We start from the raw sequence: 17,375 nt of genomic DNA, 5'->3' as shown, positions 1-17,375 counted from the left end.
TGTTTCAAGTCAAGTGTGTTGTATAAGAATGAAGAAAGATGTAGTGGTTAAGAGAGAGAGAGAGAGAGAGAGAATGAGTGACAGAGAGAGACAGAATACAGAGAGACAGAGTGAGAGAGTCAGAAAGACAGATGAAAGAGAGAGTGTGTGTGTGAGAAACAGAGAGAATGAGTGACGGAGAGAGAGAGAATACAGAGAGAGAGAGACGGACAGAGAGCGAGAGAGTCGGAAGACAGATGAGAGAGAGAGAGAGAGAGAGAGAAAATGAGTGACAGAGAGAGACAGAATACAGAGAGAGAGACGGACAGAGAGCGAGAGAGTCAGAAAGACAGATGATAGAGAGTGTGTGTGTGAGAAACAGAGAGAATGAGTGACGGAGAGAGAGAGAATACAGAGAGAGAGACGGACAGAGAGCGAGAGAGTCGGAAGACAGATGAGAGAGAGTGTGTGTGTGTGAGAAACAGAGAGAATGAGTGAAGGAGAGAGAGAGAGAATACAGAGAGAGACGGACAGAGAGCGAGAGAGTCGGAAGACAGATGAGAGAGAGAGTGTGTGTGTGAGAAACAGAGAGAATGAGTGAAGGAGAGAGAGAGAGAATACAGAGAGAGAGACGGACAGAGAGCGAGAGAGTCAGAAGACAGATGAGAGAGAGAGAGAGAGAGAGAGAGAAAATGAGTGACAGAGAGAGACAGAATACAGAGAGAGAGACGGACAGAGAGCGAGAGAGTCAGAAAGACAGATGAGAGAGAGTGTGTGTGTGAGAAACAGAGAGAATGAGTGAAGGAGAGAGAGAGAGAATACAGAGAGAGACGGACAGAGAGCGAGAGAGTCGGAAGACAGATGAGAGAGAGAGAGACAAAGACACGGACAGAGAAGGATTATTATGCTTTTATGAGGGAAGAGATGAATGAAACTAAGAAATGGTAAAGAGAAATGACAGCAAGACACCATGATTCAAAGAGAGAGTCGGAGAAATAATAATAATAATAGCCACATTTATCATCATCACTTTTTTCTTCCTGTGGCCTGTCATATTGTACTCTGTCTCATTCACGCTCCATACTTGTTTTAGCAAGATCAATAAATGATGAAATGAAACGATGTATCATTAATTTCATCAAATTTATTTCATGATTTATGGTATAAAGAAAACAAAAATAAAGCTTGTAATAACACTCAAAACAAGCGATCAATCTTGATCGAAACCTCCAAATTACAAATAGATATACAAATGTACACAGAAGTCCAACTGGCTTCATTGATCACCTGTCTTTATAGACCACCTTTAGAGGACCACATGCCTATAAAGACTACCTTTAGAGGGGCACATGTCTAAAAAGACTACCTTTAGAAGACCACATGTCTATAAAGACCACCTTTAGAGGACCACATTTAGAGGACCACCTGTCTACAAAGACCACCTTTAGAGGACCACATGTCTATAAAGACCACCTTTAGAGGACCACATGCCTATAAAGACCACCTTTAGAGGATCACATGTCTATAAAGACAACCTTTAGAGGACCACCTGTCTACAAAGACCACCTTTAGAGGATCCCATGTCTTTAAAGACCATTTTTAGAGGACCACGTGTCTATAACGACCACCTTTAGAGGACCACATGTCTTTAAAGACCACTTTAAGAGAACCACATATCTTTAAAGACCACCTTCAGAGGACCACATGTCTATAAAGACCACCTTTACAGGATCATAATAGACGAATTTGACTCTCCATGGTTTGGAATACAGAATTTCCCTGATTGGGGATAAATACCTATAATTTCTAAAATTGCCAGGAAAAATACAGTGAAACATCATCATAAAGAGATCTGATATTTATAACGAGGTATCTGTTATAACAAGGTGATTTTTCTGGTCCCAGCTCTTATATTCTTCTGATTTTATATCCAGATATAACAAGATTCCTAATACAGTTTAAAATATCCATGGTCCAGAGGACGTTGTTATAACAAGTTTTCACTGTACTATGATTTCTGCTCTTGAGAGAGAGTCTAACAAATTTAATAGTGGGAGACTGGACTAGAAACTCTTAAAGCTAATCTAGAATTCTAAAAATTGAAACTGGCTGTGTCAGTGGCATGATGAATACCCTGCAGACCACTATACCAATCGATTCAAGGCCTAAACAAACAAGTCCAGTGCTAAGAACAACTCTCAAAATATCTACATGTTTTGCTGCTAAGGTGTAAACAAAAAACCCATTATAAAAAGGAGTTTCAGAAGTAGCACTACACTAAGCACTTGGAGGGCATTCATTTTAATTGCTGGCTAACATTATCATACAGCCCTTTCCAAACACATGTAACTTGTAATTGAGCAAGCAAATGTCTTTAAATTAAAACAGGTGGGAAAGACTTATAACCTGAAATTAGTGTGCGCTTTAAAAAAAAAAAATTCTCCCTGAAAAATCATGAAACTACTTTGCTGTACACCTGGACGTATTAAAATACATTCATTTTTACTAAACATAACTTGGAAGACCACTTTCAAAATAATTGTACATTCTATACAAACACACATCTGCAATAAAATAAAAAAAGTGTCACTTGCTAATACATTTAGCAAATACAAAGTACAAATGAAATATACTAAATTAAATGACCAAATCTGTACCTAATGCAGGGCTATGACTAACAGAGAGTTGCGATTGATTAACATCGATCAAGTCCTCTTAGCAATCACAAATTCATAATCGCCTTCATCTTATGTACAGTATTGTAATTGATAACAAACTCATGATTGCTGTGGTCTACATGTGTATATGGATCAATCACAACTCTCAATACACTATGAATGTGACGGACAAAGAAAGAGGACAAAATAAACAGTTCCTCGTTCTACCCTCAACAATTGCTGTGGTAGACAAAGGAACATCCGTTCACTGCTATTATGTAAAAATGTGTAGAACAGGTGTCACATGCATATCGTCACCTGTTCTACACATCTTTACATAATAGCAGTGAAGGGAGGGTAGAATGAGGAACAGTATATTTTGTCCTCTTTCTTTGTCCGTCATGTTCATAGTGATAAAGGCTCGTTCAGATACCGGTATGAAGCAGCAAAACTTCTGCATTTTTTCTTTCATGATGACTTATAAAGTGTAACACCCTTCACATTTCTCTATGATATAACACAGAGCTCAGTGAATAAGCGTGAGTCCTTCAATGTTCACAGTTGTTGTTCACTTGACACTTTAAAACAAGTGGTGATTAAAAAAAAAAAAATGCCACGGTTTCCCGCACCATATCTGCAAAAGCCTTAAGGCAACACATATTTGTCAGAACACATATCTAATAGTAGTGAAATGAAAATGGATAAAAAACGGTAATAAAAGTACTGAATTAAAAATTTAGGTCTGGCCACATATCTTCGCAATATTTGAAGTTAAATTACCCTTTTTTAAATTTTTTTGTCTTACTAAAGAGCACACAAGGGGCCTATAACATGTTCGAACAACAAATCAAGCTCTCTAAATATTTAGCATCTTTCTTTTGTAATACTGTTACAGAACAAATGCTATATGAAAAAACATGAATCTATATGAAAGTACATGGATGTCAGTAAGAGTAAATATCGAATCTTATACTTGTATTATAAGAAAGAAAATATTCTCATATTGATCATAAGCTAGTCTGTATCTCCTAATTTGTTGGATAAAAAGCACAAGAGAGAGAGAGAGAGAGAGAGAGAGAGAGAGAGAGAGAGAAAATGTGACTCTTCATGTACAAATTCTAAGCAAAAAATTGATATGAAGAAAGTCTTTGCTGATTTCTTTCAAGAGGAATACTGAATGCTGAGCAAAATCCATTCCACTTCTTCTCTTTTAAGTACATAATATTTCTTATGTAAGAGGTAGGTCCTTTTAAAGCAAAGCATAATTTTCAACTTTTAGAGAAAACATATGTACATTGGACAAGCTCACAAATACACTGTATTTAACAGCCTCGTTAATAAAATATGGAACATGTTCTTGAATACGGTATGTCTTCTTGTTTTTAAAGCAAAAACACTTTCCTAGTCTGCCCATGCAAGAAACTAGATGATTTTGCACAGAATATATGTTGAGAATAATTGGGTAAAATATGAAGACTGACAGGATGGGTGTAAAGAAGAAAAAAGACAAAGAAAGGGAAAGAAAAAAGAATGGAAGAAAGGAAAGGAGCAAGGAAAGAAGCAAGAAAAGAGGAAAGGAAGAAAGGAATAAAGGAAGAAAGAAAAGATGCAGTTGAAGAAAAAAGGAATAGAGGGAGAGATATGAAAGTGGAAGTAACAAAATGGAAGATTCAAGAGAACAGACAAAGAATGGACAGAAGCGAGAAAAGAAGAAAGGAAGAAAGAATGAAAGAAAGAAAGGATGCAGTTGAAGAAAAATGGAATAGAGCGAGAGATACGAAAGAGGAAGTAGCAAAATAGAAGATAGAAGAGAACAGGGAAGAAACCTAAGCCATCTAATTTGCGTAGATGTCTCCCATAGGTATCCAGATGTTCTTGACCTCCACAGAGTGGTAGAGGAACTCCTCCCCTTGACCCTGGGCTCTGTCCGACCATTCCCTGCTCGCCCCATAGTTGACCCACGTCCTCTTGAGGTTCTCTGCTGACGTGTGCTCCACGAACTTTGACCCCTCGGGCGACCCGAAGTACCACATGGCCTGGACGTCCTGGTGCTCGGAGAGGTACTTGGTCAGGTGACTGCTGTCTCCCGTTAGGATGTTGACCACGCCTCCCGGTAGGTCTGATGTTTCAAAGACCTGGAGAGATAAGAAATTCAATTTCAATTAAATTTCATTTATTTCCACAGATTCATAAAAGACAATATAAATTACAATCAAATATACAAGCATTAAAACAAAAGATGAACCTGCAGAGGGGGTGATAAAAAACACAGAGGTTTATCGGGGATCATCCCCAGCTTAAAATTATAATATAAAAATACAATTTAAAAAAAAAAAAGTAAACAATAAACACATACAAAATCATAAATAAATATTACAAGCAAATATATGTGTGGGGTGAGTAGTAGTGGGGTGGTGGTACCAATAAGGATTGCTTCTGCTGACGAAATGTTCACAATTTTAGTTTTTTAGACTGCTAAAAATACTTAAGGGCATAAAACAGATACATTGTACATGTTTATGCCAGGATTAGTGATGTAAGAAATAGAAAATTTAATCAGCATTCTACGTAAATTTCAACAATAATTTCATAATAACAACAGCAAATGATTGCCTGACATAACTTGCATACAAAATGTACTTCATTCACATAGCGGTATTATATTCACAAAGGGTGACTTGAATGAATTGTTGCTAGTGTTCTAAATTCAATTCAATTCAATTCGTTTTATTAAACCATTTAAAATCAAAATCAGTATACAAATCATGAATGTATGAAAATTATTGATACAGTGTAAATAGTCAGGGTGCTTCTAAAAGCCAAGCCTTGATTAATGGGGCCCCCAATACATAAAGGATTATACATAGAATAAACATGAGATACAAAAGTATGAGAAATGATGTATCCATTATTTTAATTACAGAACTTACAATGTAGTCTACTGAACAAAACAAAGGTGGAAAAAAAGAAAAAAAAAACCCTTTTTTTTTCTAACCTGGTAGAAGCCGAGAGCTGGAAGTGGATACTTCTCACTAGGCACGGCTATCACCACGTTGCCCCTGACCACAGCCGGGGCAAAGAGGGAGACAAAGCCCAATAGAGGGCTCTCCTCGGGGCAGATGATTCCGACGACACCGACGGGTTCGTGGATCTTCACCGTTGCTCCGTAGAGTGTGGTTTCCTGTTGTTGGTGAGAGCATAGAGAAACATTCAAGATAATTTATTGTCTGATTAAAAAAAAAACAGAAATTCGTCCTCCACTGGCGAGTGACATACATATACAAGCAACATAAACAATATATACACAATAATAGCAATAACAAAACTTACATATAAGTTTAGAAACTGGCATTAAAAATTGAATCTCGACAAAGCACAGAATGCATAAAATAAATGTGCTCTGAACATTCACCTCTTCTCTCCCAGAAATGGAGTATGAGAAAAAAAACAGAGACAAGAACAAATGAGAGAAAGAGAGAGGGAGGGAGAGAGAGAGAGGGAGGGAGAGAGAGAGAGAGAGAGAGAGAGAGAGAGAGAGAGAGAAGAGAGGAGTCGCATGGAGTAGAAAAGAAAGGAAATGTGAGGGAGAGGGAGAAGGTGACAGAAAATGAAGAGCTCTGGGAGGGAAGGGATGAGGTAGAGTACAGGCTATCAATTATCATTGTGATTTATAATGCAAAAGATCATTCTTTATACTGGCAAGTTGATGTTCATCAAATGATTGGCTTCTAAGCAACAGGCAGCATTATACAATACACAAACAATACACAGCAGTGAGGGCATTAGCAAGAATTACCCGCACAAGGTACCTTTGAAACAGTCTAACACGTCCGAGGCGATAGACGAGGGTGTTTGGACTGTTTTGTAGGCACCGAGTGTGGCTAATTTTACTTCTGCCTGAACAAAATGATGTCTATTATTTGTTTTATAAGATTATGTTTTATTTGTTTAATAAAATTATGTTTTATTACATGATTTTACTAATGACCGGTCATTAGCATTTGATAATGACCAGTTGTTATCAAAATTATGTGTTAGGCAAAAATAAATGCCTAGTCATGTGTACGCTCTCAACTGATCATTTGATTAGGATCCATGTCATTATCTTATAAATAGGATTAATAGGACCTTTCCTTTGCAGTTCCTTATACAAACAATTATTAGAAACCAACTTATACACTTGATGCACCACGCGTTACCCCGGGGTACCGCGTTGTGTAGCGCCATCTCGCGTCCACTCGAGTACAATGTATGGAGTGCGTGTACATAGTTCCGTGGTATCTCTATGGTGTATACTATGCATGGTGTGCATGCATGCACTGCTCGCGCTATAGCGCTCGCTCACGATCACAAGCGCACTACGGTGGCTATCGCACACTATAGTGCTAGCTAGCTCCGGCGTCCGGTCCCGACCCGCGGCTATTTTAGAACTTGATGTTATTGCACGTACGTACCGTACCTGTATACTCTTTCGAAAAAACAAAAAACAAACAAACATCGCATCATCGACATAGTTAACGCGCGCGTTACTGTCAAACTTTCAAACTTTGAAAATGCCATGGGTGGAAGGTGATGGTGGATACGGGGATTTACTGAAAGGGAAAGGACGTAAAAGACGGAAGATTACAAGGGCCGAGAAAGTTGAAAGAGCTCGATCTCGTGCTGTAGAGAAGTTGGGGGAGGAGAAGGCCGCTGATGTGGTAGCGGTGTTTAGGAGGGCGAGTGACGGGGGAGACAAGGAGCAGGCTGATGGTGTTATTTTGACCCAGCTGGCCCAAGCCCTCTCGCAAATCGAAGTCGTAGCCCTACTTCATGTTGGGGGCTATAGAGTTGCTAGACTTGCAAGGTATGACCCTGAGGAGGAGGAGCTACGAAAACAACGAAGAGTAGCCTGGCATGCTGCCACCGAGGAGGATAAGCAGGCTATTAAAGATCAGATTGATAGGTGGGATATTGAACCAGGTTACCCTTGCCAACATCGCAGGCCTTAAAGGATTTTTTACAAGAACATTGGACACAATTGAAGGTTGAAAAAATCACACAAAAATAATTTCCCACTTTTTGGTAACCCAGGGTACAACCTTAAAAAAAAAAAAAAAAATTCAACAAAATGGCCGAATTTTTTTTGGTACCCCAGGGTACCATTTTAATATGTCATCACTTGTCAATGTAATTATAAATGCTTCATACCCACATACAGTGGTGTGGTGTTTCCTGTAAAGCAAAATGTTTGAAGTTAGATGAACTTTATGATGTACGTTGGAAAAGAAGTGTCATTAATTGAAATTTCATTCATTGAAAATTAAACTTGCTTTGTATGTGTTTGTAAACCACTGACTGGTGAGGGGAACATCTATAACAGGATCTAGTTTCTTTCTGGCTCTTCTCATGCATAAGCATCATACATGGGGAATTCCCAATTCGATTCTTTTAAAACATTGTGTTTTAAAATCTAATTTTAATTGGCCATTTCTTCCAGTAAATGTACATTGCTTTGCTAAAATATCATTTCATGTACTGGTGTCAATTTTTTTTTTTTTTTTTTTACTTCATTCTTTTCCTGAAATTTTGCCTGGAAATTGAAATAAATAAAATAACAAGGGAAACGCTCTCGGCGGTCTCGCCTGCATAACGCAATTCAATATGATAAACCAGAACGTCAATGACGTAGCGCTCATCCGCATCTCGCAACAACAAATATCGTAAATTTTATGTGGTACACTTTTGAACTGGTCAAAAAATAAAAATTTGATGCCCTGGAAGGGACATAATTTCATTTCATTTGCATAAAGTACCATAAATAATCAATGGAGCAAAATCTCACAATTCTGTGTACTAGTTTAGTGTTCCAAATTTAGCTCTATCAGATAAGGCAAACCAAATCAAAATCAGTCAAGAAATGAGGGAAAAGAAGCAATTTTTGTTATTTTTGGAATAAATTTGCATAAATTACCATAATTAATTAATGTGTAGAAGATTAGTGTACCAAAGTTAGCTCTAAGATATAAAGCAAACCAAATCAAAATCGGTCGAGAAATGAAGGAGAAGAAGCTTTTTTTGTGATTTCGAATAAATTTGCATAAATTAGCATTGATAATGAATTTCACGATTTTGTGTAGAAATTCCCCCCTCCTAGCCCTATCATATGAAACAATCAGAATCAAAATCGGTTGAAAAATAACGAAGAAGAAGCATTTTGAAAATCTTGATGTTGATGCCACAACAAAGTCTAAGTTTGTTGACCTTAAATGACCTTTGACCTTAACTTAGTGACCTGAAATACTGCTCACATGATTGGGGAGACTTGATAACCCTATAGTCCAAGTTTCATTGACTAAGAACTTATACTTTCAAAATTATATCAAAAATTAAAAAACTTAACCTTAGGTTAAGTTTTTGATGATGATGCTACAACATAGTCCAAGTCTGTTGACCTGAAATGACCTTTGACCTTGACTTTGTGATCTGAAATTCTACTCACATGACTGGGGATACTTGATTACCCTATAGTCCAAGTTTCATTGACTAAAGAACTTATACTTTAAAAATTATATCAAAAACTCAAAAACTTAACCTTAGGTTAAGTTTTTGATGTTGACGCCGTCGTTGCCGCCGCCGCCGCCGTCACCCTCGCCGTCACCGGAAAAGCGGCGCCTATGTCTCGCTTTTTGCTACGCAGGCAAGACAAAAATTAAATGAAATAAATGCCTGCTGGTAGAGGCGTGCGCCTGTAATTCAGCTAACAATGAAAGTTACAAACTGATTCAGCCAAAGACGCAGGTTCGAAGCTGAGTCACGTCTTTCGGATGGTGACGTTAATGGTCGCTCCCCAGACGTAAATAATAATATCTGATTGATACACATCTGTAAAAACCCGACTACACACACAATTTTTTTTTACACCTTCCCCTTACCTGAACAGTTCCACCATACTTGTCTGCATACGCGCCCCAATAGAAGAGCCTCTGAATGGACAGATCGACCTCGTTCAGGGCACTCTTCATGTCTCGGCCTGTCAGCTTGGCGATGCCCTGTGCTACCTCGTCTCTCCTCTGCTCTAGATTCTCCGCCATGTAGTAGACAATCTGGGCTCGGTTGTGGGCTGCTCGCTTGCCCCATCTATAAAATATATATATACATGTTTTACTTAGATGATTGCAATCACTTAAGTCGATTTGTCAACTAATGTCATTATTTTCTCACTAAAAGCCATTTTTAAGCCCTTTCATTTTTGAGGGAAGTTCCTAATTAGTATTATCTTTCAAATGCTGTTGGAATTTAAAGATAGACCTAAGCTTGAGTTCAGGTAAAAAATGAAAAAGAATTCTCACAGAATCTAACAAGACTTACGCTGAATGTTCAAGATTACAAATAAATGATATGTGCCAAACAATTTTGGTAGAAAATGTATAGTGGCTGAGTAATGAGCACAGAAAGATTAGGAAATGAAGGTTAGTAGACAATCTGGGCTCTGTTGTGGGCTGCTCACTTGCCCCACCTACATGTAAAATGAAACATATATTTTTCAAAGATAAACTTGAGTTCTGGTAAATTAAAGCCAAAGACCAGTTATGGTCATGCGATTGCATTGTGAAAGAAACGTTGTGGAATCAATCAAAAAAGGTTGATCATCTAGCATATAAATATTGGTATGTACTGCAAGGTTCTGGAATCATCAAAATTATAAGAAATTGACCCAGTCTTGGTAAAAATTACAAGCACTGTACACATAAAGATGTATATGGGACTACACAAATATGTGGCATAAAAATCTGTCCCGATTTTTATGATTTTTAAGATGTTGCATGCCATATTTAGAATATTAAGGCATTTGAAGAGCCATGCTTTTCAAGGAACATGTTTTTTCTGATGTTCTTCCAAACTTGCATAATAACAATGAGTTCCCAGAACTCAACCTTCTCTTTGAAGGAATTTCTCACTCACCCTGGTGCAGCTTTGTGTGCTGCTTCCACAGCGTTCCTCACGTCCTTCCTGTTGCCGTCGGCAACCAGCGCCACTACCTGTTTCTCCGCATCCATGACGGGCCTGGAGTACATGCCGTCGGGCCTCTTCTGAGCTCCACCGTAGTAGAGCTTGTAGGTGCGGTCGATGCTCGGCATGGAGAAGCCGTCGACTTGAACTGTAGATGGCGCTGGCGGGTTGTTGGTGGGAATGTTGGGTACGTGGCTGCCGAACAGTTTGAGTTCCATGTCGACATTACCAGGCTTCTTCTTTTCCATCCATGAAGGGACTACGTATTCATACAGACCCTAAATGATAGAAAAGAGAAACAGTAATAAAGCTCTTTTCAGATATCTGGGGATGTTTCACAAAGATCCTAAGTTAAACTTAACTCTAAATTAGACTAAAATAGTCTGGTGAGGCATGCTTTAATATCTTATCTCATCTTATTTTGAATTTGAATTTTGAAATTTGATCAATACCATGGCACTTAAGTCCTTTAGCAAGATATTTATCTACATTTGCCACTCTCCACCCAGGTGTTAAATGGGTACTGGTAGGAAGGAAATTCCTTGAATGCTATGAGCGCCGAAATCAGCTGCCTAGCAGAGCTGGGGCAATAGTTGGAACGCCTTGAGCACCATGCATGGATGATATGTGCGCTACATAAATATCCAATATTATTATTATTATTATTATTATTATTTCAGAACAATATACTAATGCCTACCTCTTTTCCTCCGTCTCTCCCATAACCGCTGTGCCTGTAGCCTCCGAATCCAGCCGCTGCGTCAAACATATTATGAGCATTGATCCAGATGGCCCCAGCCTTGATGCTCAGAGCCACCTCTAGACCAAGACTAACGTTCTCGGTCCAGACGCTGCCGGCTAGACCATAGTTGGAGTTGTTGGCAAGGGCAACAGCCTCCTTGGCAGTGCGGAAGGGCAGGACGACAAGGACAGGTCCAAAGATCTGAGGTAGGTAGCAGGAATAACATTGAAAAAGCAAGAATTCAGGGGGGCGTTTCACAAAACTTTTCATCAGTGACAAATGACAGTTTTTGTTATAAGCTACTGAAATCCTTGCTTCTGATTGGTTATCAGGAGATTTGTCACTAATTTTTGTCATTAGTCATTGAAAAAAGGCTTTGTGAAACTGGCCCAGGAAATGTAAAGATAGATCTATATACTAGACCTAACCAAAGCATCTTGGGATATGTGTAAATCCTGTGTCCAATAATGCATATTTATTTCCTGGACCATCACAAATATGCCTACATATAACTCCCTTAAAAAGAAGGAACATTTAGAGCAGTATAATAAAAAGTACAAGGGTCCTTCGAGCGAAAAATTGGTATGACCGGATATGGGTGTGGAGGGGGGGGGGGGGGGGGGGGGTTGTATCACCAATATAAATAATGCCTCCGGCTACTTTGTAGCGGAGGCATAAAAAAGGCCCCTAGATTTGTTGTCTTGTCTATGATACTCTATGGAAAATTTTAACCAAACTTGTCAAGAAATGGGGCATATAGAGCAGAGAATTATTGAAATACAGTGATTTATCAACAGGCATACAGTGTGATTTTCTAATGGGAAGGACCTTGAATTAACATCCTATCTGAGGGACAATCTCTTGTACTTACTTCCTCCATGACCACTCTGGACGATGTCTGGACGTTGGTGATGAGCGTCGGTGGGTAGAAACAACCTTTCTTAGGTACACAGTCAGGGTTTTGAATGATCTGTGGTCAAATCAAGATGAGATACATTGCTGATTAACTGAATGACTAACTTATCTTTTTTTAGCAGATGTTTCTGCATTTATTGATAAATTAAATATAAAACATTCAAATAACAATAATGGTATATAATATAATTGATTTACATAAAGAGTGACAACTTAATACACACAAATAAAAAATGCAGAATTGAAAGCTTGAAAGTATGGGGGTAAGTAAAAATAATCAAGATAAATGCAGAGGCCAACTATCATAAGCAAAGATGCTTGAATCGATAGCAGCCGGGAAGGGGGGGGGGGGGGGGGGGGGTACATGGCGCTGTTATAGGAGTATGTAGGTGAATAGAGAGTCACGTATAAAGATTTTGTTCAGAAAGTATCTGAATAAAAAGTGGAAAGAAATTAAAGAAAGAAAAAAAAACTAGATGGAATTCGACTGCGCGCAGTCGAAAATGATGCCTCCGTTAAAGAGCAATTTTACAAACCAAAACAGAAAAAAAAAATTGAATTCACGTTCAATGGTAATCCATTGACAGGTTCTCAGAATATTGTGATTACAAGCAATTTCTCGTATACATATATGACCCTTTGATCTTTGACCTCATGACCATAAAATCTACTCAGTTCATTGGCTCTGCAAGATGTTCTGAGTTAAATAGTAATCCATCTGTCAGTTCTAATGAGAATGCGTTCACAAGCTATTTTTGCATACATAATGGGCCCATGACCTTTGACCTTTGACCTTATGAACCAAGAATCTACTCAGTTCATTGGCTCTGCAAGTAACAAACATGACCTAATTTTGGCATGAATCCATCAATCGGTTCTTGAGATAACGCGATCACAAGCTGTTTTTGCATTCATAATGTGCGCTGTGGCCTTTGACCTTTGACCTACGTGCTCCAAAATCTAATCAGATCGTCTTCCTATGGTGATACACACTATCACTAAGTTTGAAGTTTAAATCTCCAGTGGTTCTTGAGATATCATGATAACAATCTCAATGTATGGAATTTCATAAGTTGACCTCTGTGACCCTTGACCTTTGACATACGTGCTCCAAAATCTAATCAGATTGTTTTCCTATAGTGATACACACTATCACTAAGTTTGAAGTTTAAATCTCCAGTGGTTCTTGAGATATCATGATAACAATCTCAATGTATGGAATTTCATAAGTTGACCTCTGTGACCCTTGACCTTTGACATACATGCTCCAAAATCTAATCAGATCGTCTTCCTATGGTGATACATACTATCCTTAAGTTTGAAGTTTAAATCTCAAATGGTTCTTGAGATATCGCGCTAACAAACTCAATACAAGGAATTTCATAAGTTGACCTCTGTGACCTGTGACCTTTGACCTACGTACTCCAAAATCTAATCAGATCGTCTTCCTATGGTGATAAATACTATTCCCGAGTCTTAAGTTTAAATCTTAAATGGTTCTTGAGATATTGTGATAACGGTCAAACGGGACGGACGGACGGACGTACGGACGGACGTACGGACGGACGTACGGACGGACGTACGGACGGACAACCCGAAAACATGATGCCTCCGGCACCACCTTCGGTGGCGGAGGCATAAAAATATGCAAGTGTGTGCAAGTGGGTGTGTGCAGGTGAAGTAAGTGTTTGATTTTGATTTGATTTGATATGGTTTCTTGATTAAAAAACATTCAAATAGCAGCCAGAGGCTGAAACAAATTGAATTTACAAAAGATACATACAAAAACATAACATATACATATAAATGGCAATTCACAATAAATAATCAAGGGTATGATCAAAGAAAAGAAGAGAAACAAGAGAAGAGATTGAAACGGATGACTAAAGGATAATTGAAGGAGAACGAGCGCGTAACAGAAGGCAATAAGACAAATGTAACAGAAGGTTAGAAGGACTGGTAAGACAATAACAGAGAGGGGAGAGAGAGAGAGAGAGAGAGAGGGCGTAGAGAAATGAGAAAGAGAAGCTGGCAAGGAGACTACACAATAAAAGGGACAGATAAAGAGTAGGACAGATAAATAGGCTGAAATGGAGAACTAGAGAAATAATCGGATAAAGTGTTAATAAACTATAATACAAATATAATACCGTACAATGTAAATGCAGCATAATTTTGAGACCAACTTAAACCGACTACAAAATGAAACAGTGAATCATAGAGCACAAACCGCAATGTCATTGATATATTCATTATAGATATTTAAATATAAAAAGCTTTACAGAATTAGGCAAAACATGGTTAATACACATGTATTTGCTTCAAGATCCATATCTGACTCACTTATCTGAATAGTATGCATTTTAATCCAGATTATCATCATATTATTATCTCTAAACTGAACCTAGCTGGCAATTTTATGTTGCGCTATATAAATCCAGATTACTAATATATTATTATTATCTCTAAACTGAACCTAGCTGGCTTATTTTAGTTTGTGCTATATAAATCCAGATTAATATTATAAATCTCTAAACTGAATCTAGCTGGCTTATTTTTTACCTCTGCTCCTTCTCTCCTCGCATCCTCCACATACTCCGTCACCGTCTTCAGATGGGAGGGGTCCACCATCGCACCCATGTCTACCGATTTATCCAGGGAGTCCCCCACTCGGAGGTGCATGAGACGCTCCCGCAGTTTGGCCACCATCTTGGACATGACCGTCTCCTGGACGATGAGCCTCGAACCTGCACTGCATACCTACATCAATATTAAGTGAATCAGTAACATTGCCTCTGATTCTGAAACAAAATCCTGGATTTAGCTCATGCTGCAATCATAATTATAAACCTTTAGGTCATTCAGGAACCCCATGACTTTTACAAGCCGATCGCCTGTCTGATTATCAAGATATTTATGATTTTCCTAACGGTTTTCATAACACTACATTCTATTGGGGAAGATGAGTATGGTAAAACCGGTCACTCAAGGATTTTTAATGTTTTGAGGCACTTCATGATCATTTTGAAGTGCGATTTTTTTTTTAGGGCTTCAATATTACACCATATCACAGACACTGATAACATGTAGGGCCATGCATTTCAGATTTAACATTCTTAATCAGAAGCAAGGATTTCTGTAGCTTATAACATAAACTGTCATTTGTCACTGATGACAAGTTTTGTGAAACGCCCCCAGGTTTCACTGTACATACCTGGCCTTGGTTGAACCAGATAGCATCGACGATGCCCTCTACAGCCGAGTCAAGGTCAGCTGACTCAAAGACGACAAAGGGGGATTTCCCTCCGAGCTCCAAGGACAGCTTCTTGCCTGTTCCAGCAGTAGCCCTTCTCAAGATCTGACCGACCTAGCAATCAAATTAAATCAAATCAATGTTATTGATATAAAATCTACAATATAATTTAACTTGATGACTGGCTGCCTGCTGTAAGCAGAATTGACAACTCTGCTTCATTGACAATCAACCATGCATGAAGTCTGTTGTCTATGTCTGATCGTCAACGAAACAGAGTTAAGTCTTTTGTCAATTCCGTTTGTTGCTACGGCAGGCAGCCAGTGAAAATGAACTTTTAAAATCAAATTATGGAAACGCAAGCATCACTTTAAACAAACTATCTGAAACAGTCAACTGACCTCTGTGGATCCGGTGAAGGCCACTTTATCGACCCGTGGGTGCAGGGCCAGCTTGCTCCCGAAGGCTCCGTTGCCCGTCACGATGTTGAGAACACCGGGGGGTAGACCAGCCTCGGCGCAGATCTGGGCGAAGAGGAGGGCGCTGAGACGGGTGTAGGTAGCCGGCTTGAGGACCACCGTGTTACCCATGGCAAGGGCGGGGCACACCTTCCAGATGAGGAGCATGAGGGGGAAGTTCCAGGGGACAATGGCACCAACCACACCTAGTGAAAAAACAATAACAATGCATGGCATTCAGAGAGAATAAATTGGTTGTAAATTCATCAATTGGCTGAAAAGGCAAATTTTATTAATATTATTATTCATTTATTTGACCAATCAGAAAACAATCAATGAGTATAACAATCAGACAATGTACATCAAAATTTCACAATACATGCAAACAGCTTTAGGAAAGTGGAGAGGAGAGAGAGAAGAATGCAATCTGCTGGTCAGGGGTGACAATAGCAATTGAAATTGCTATTACTCAAAAGTATGTCACCCCCCCCCCCCACAGGCTGCATCCTGGAAAATTAAGTTCCAAGGAACAATTAACTCTGTTGGAGGGCCTCTAAATATATTTGGTCCCTGAAATATGAGCACTTTTTACATTATATTTTTCCTCAATTGGGGTAGCGTGTTAAAGTTAAATGGCGGCGTTGTATCGCCAGAAAAGAAAAGAAAAGGAAAAAAAGGCATCTTCAAATGGTTAATCTTATGGTATTATCATTCCCAAATTCTGAAACAGGCCGATTTCAAATCTTTCATTCCTTAGCCCCATGTCTCTGGAACAAACTCCCCTCGTTCTTAAGAAACAATACCTCACCAGATTTCTTCAAACAACAACAGAAAACATATCTGTACAACTCCTCTTAAATTGTTGATAATCTAAGAGACAGCACCATAGGCTTGTGTATCCTTTGAAAAATGCGCTATATAAATCCAATGATTATCATTTTTATTATCAACTGAAATCACAGAAATTTGATTAATCTTCTTTGTCCCCCCCTTTTTTTTTGGGGGGGGGGGGCGGGGGGTGCTTACCCACAAAATACAAATGCTTTATTGGATAAAAGTGAACATACCAACTGGTTTCCAGTTGGCCATCTCCGTGTCCATAAGCTCCGCCCATCCGGCGTGATGGTAGAGGTGGCGGATAACAATCGGGATATCTGCATCACGTGTCTCTCTGATGGGCTTGCCGTTGTCAAGGGCCTCTACCACGGCGATCAGACGATGATGCTTCTGGACATGACGTGCAATGCTGGGTTAGGAATGACACAACAAGGTAAGAAACTATGAGTACTTCCTAAAGTACAACATTATATTGACAAACAATAACTGAATTTATCATTTAAGTGACAATGTCTCAATGTCGATACAGGTAGCAACAATAG

At 38.9% G+C, this 17,375-nt stretch overlaps 1 protein-coding gene across 1 annotated transcript in view; it reads right to left on the bottom strand.

Annotated features, from left to right (window-relative positions):
• Nucleotides 1–4,405: 4,405 nt before the first annotated feature.
• The window catches only part of LOC593236 (aldehyde dehydrogenase family 16 member A1), a 16,197-nt gene continuing 3,227 nt past the window's right edge, over nt 4,406–17,375 (bottom strand). Inside the window, exons 4-13 of the mRNA XM_030988159.1 lie at nt 17,064–17,242; nt 15,940–16,202; nt 15,500–15,652; nt 14,848–15,045; nt 12,242–12,340; nt 11,329–11,571; nt 10,581–10,906; nt 9,551–9,755; nt 5,632–5,817; nt 4,406–4,771 (exon numbers count right to left, since the gene is read on the bottom strand). Of these exons, the coding sequence (XP_030844019.1) occupies nt 4,472–4,771; nt 5,632–5,817; nt 9,551–9,755; nt 10,581–10,906; nt 11,329–11,571; nt 12,242–12,340; nt 14,848–15,045; nt 15,500–15,652; nt 15,940–16,202; nt 17,064–17,242 (2,152 nt within the window). The 3' untranslated portion in view covers nt 4,406–4,471. The remainder of the gene's footprint in view (nt 4,772–5,631; nt 5,818–9,550; nt 9,756–10,580; nt 10,907–11,328; nt 11,572–12,241; nt 12,341–14,847; nt 15,046–15,499; nt 15,653–15,939; nt 16,203–17,063; nt 17,243–17,375) is intronic.

This window comes from Strongylocentrotus purpuratus, unplaced genomic scaffold (genome assembly GCF_000002235.5).
Source record: "Strongylocentrotus purpuratus isolate Spur 01 unplaced genomic scaffold, Spur_5.0 spur5_scaffold_17, whole genome shotgun sequence".
Taxonomy (NCBI): domain Eukaryota; kingdom Metazoa; phylum Echinodermata; class Echinoidea; order Camarodonta; family Strongylocentrotidae; genus Strongylocentrotus; species Strongylocentrotus purpuratus.
This window is presented reverse-complemented; position numbering and strand designations above follow the sequence as displayed.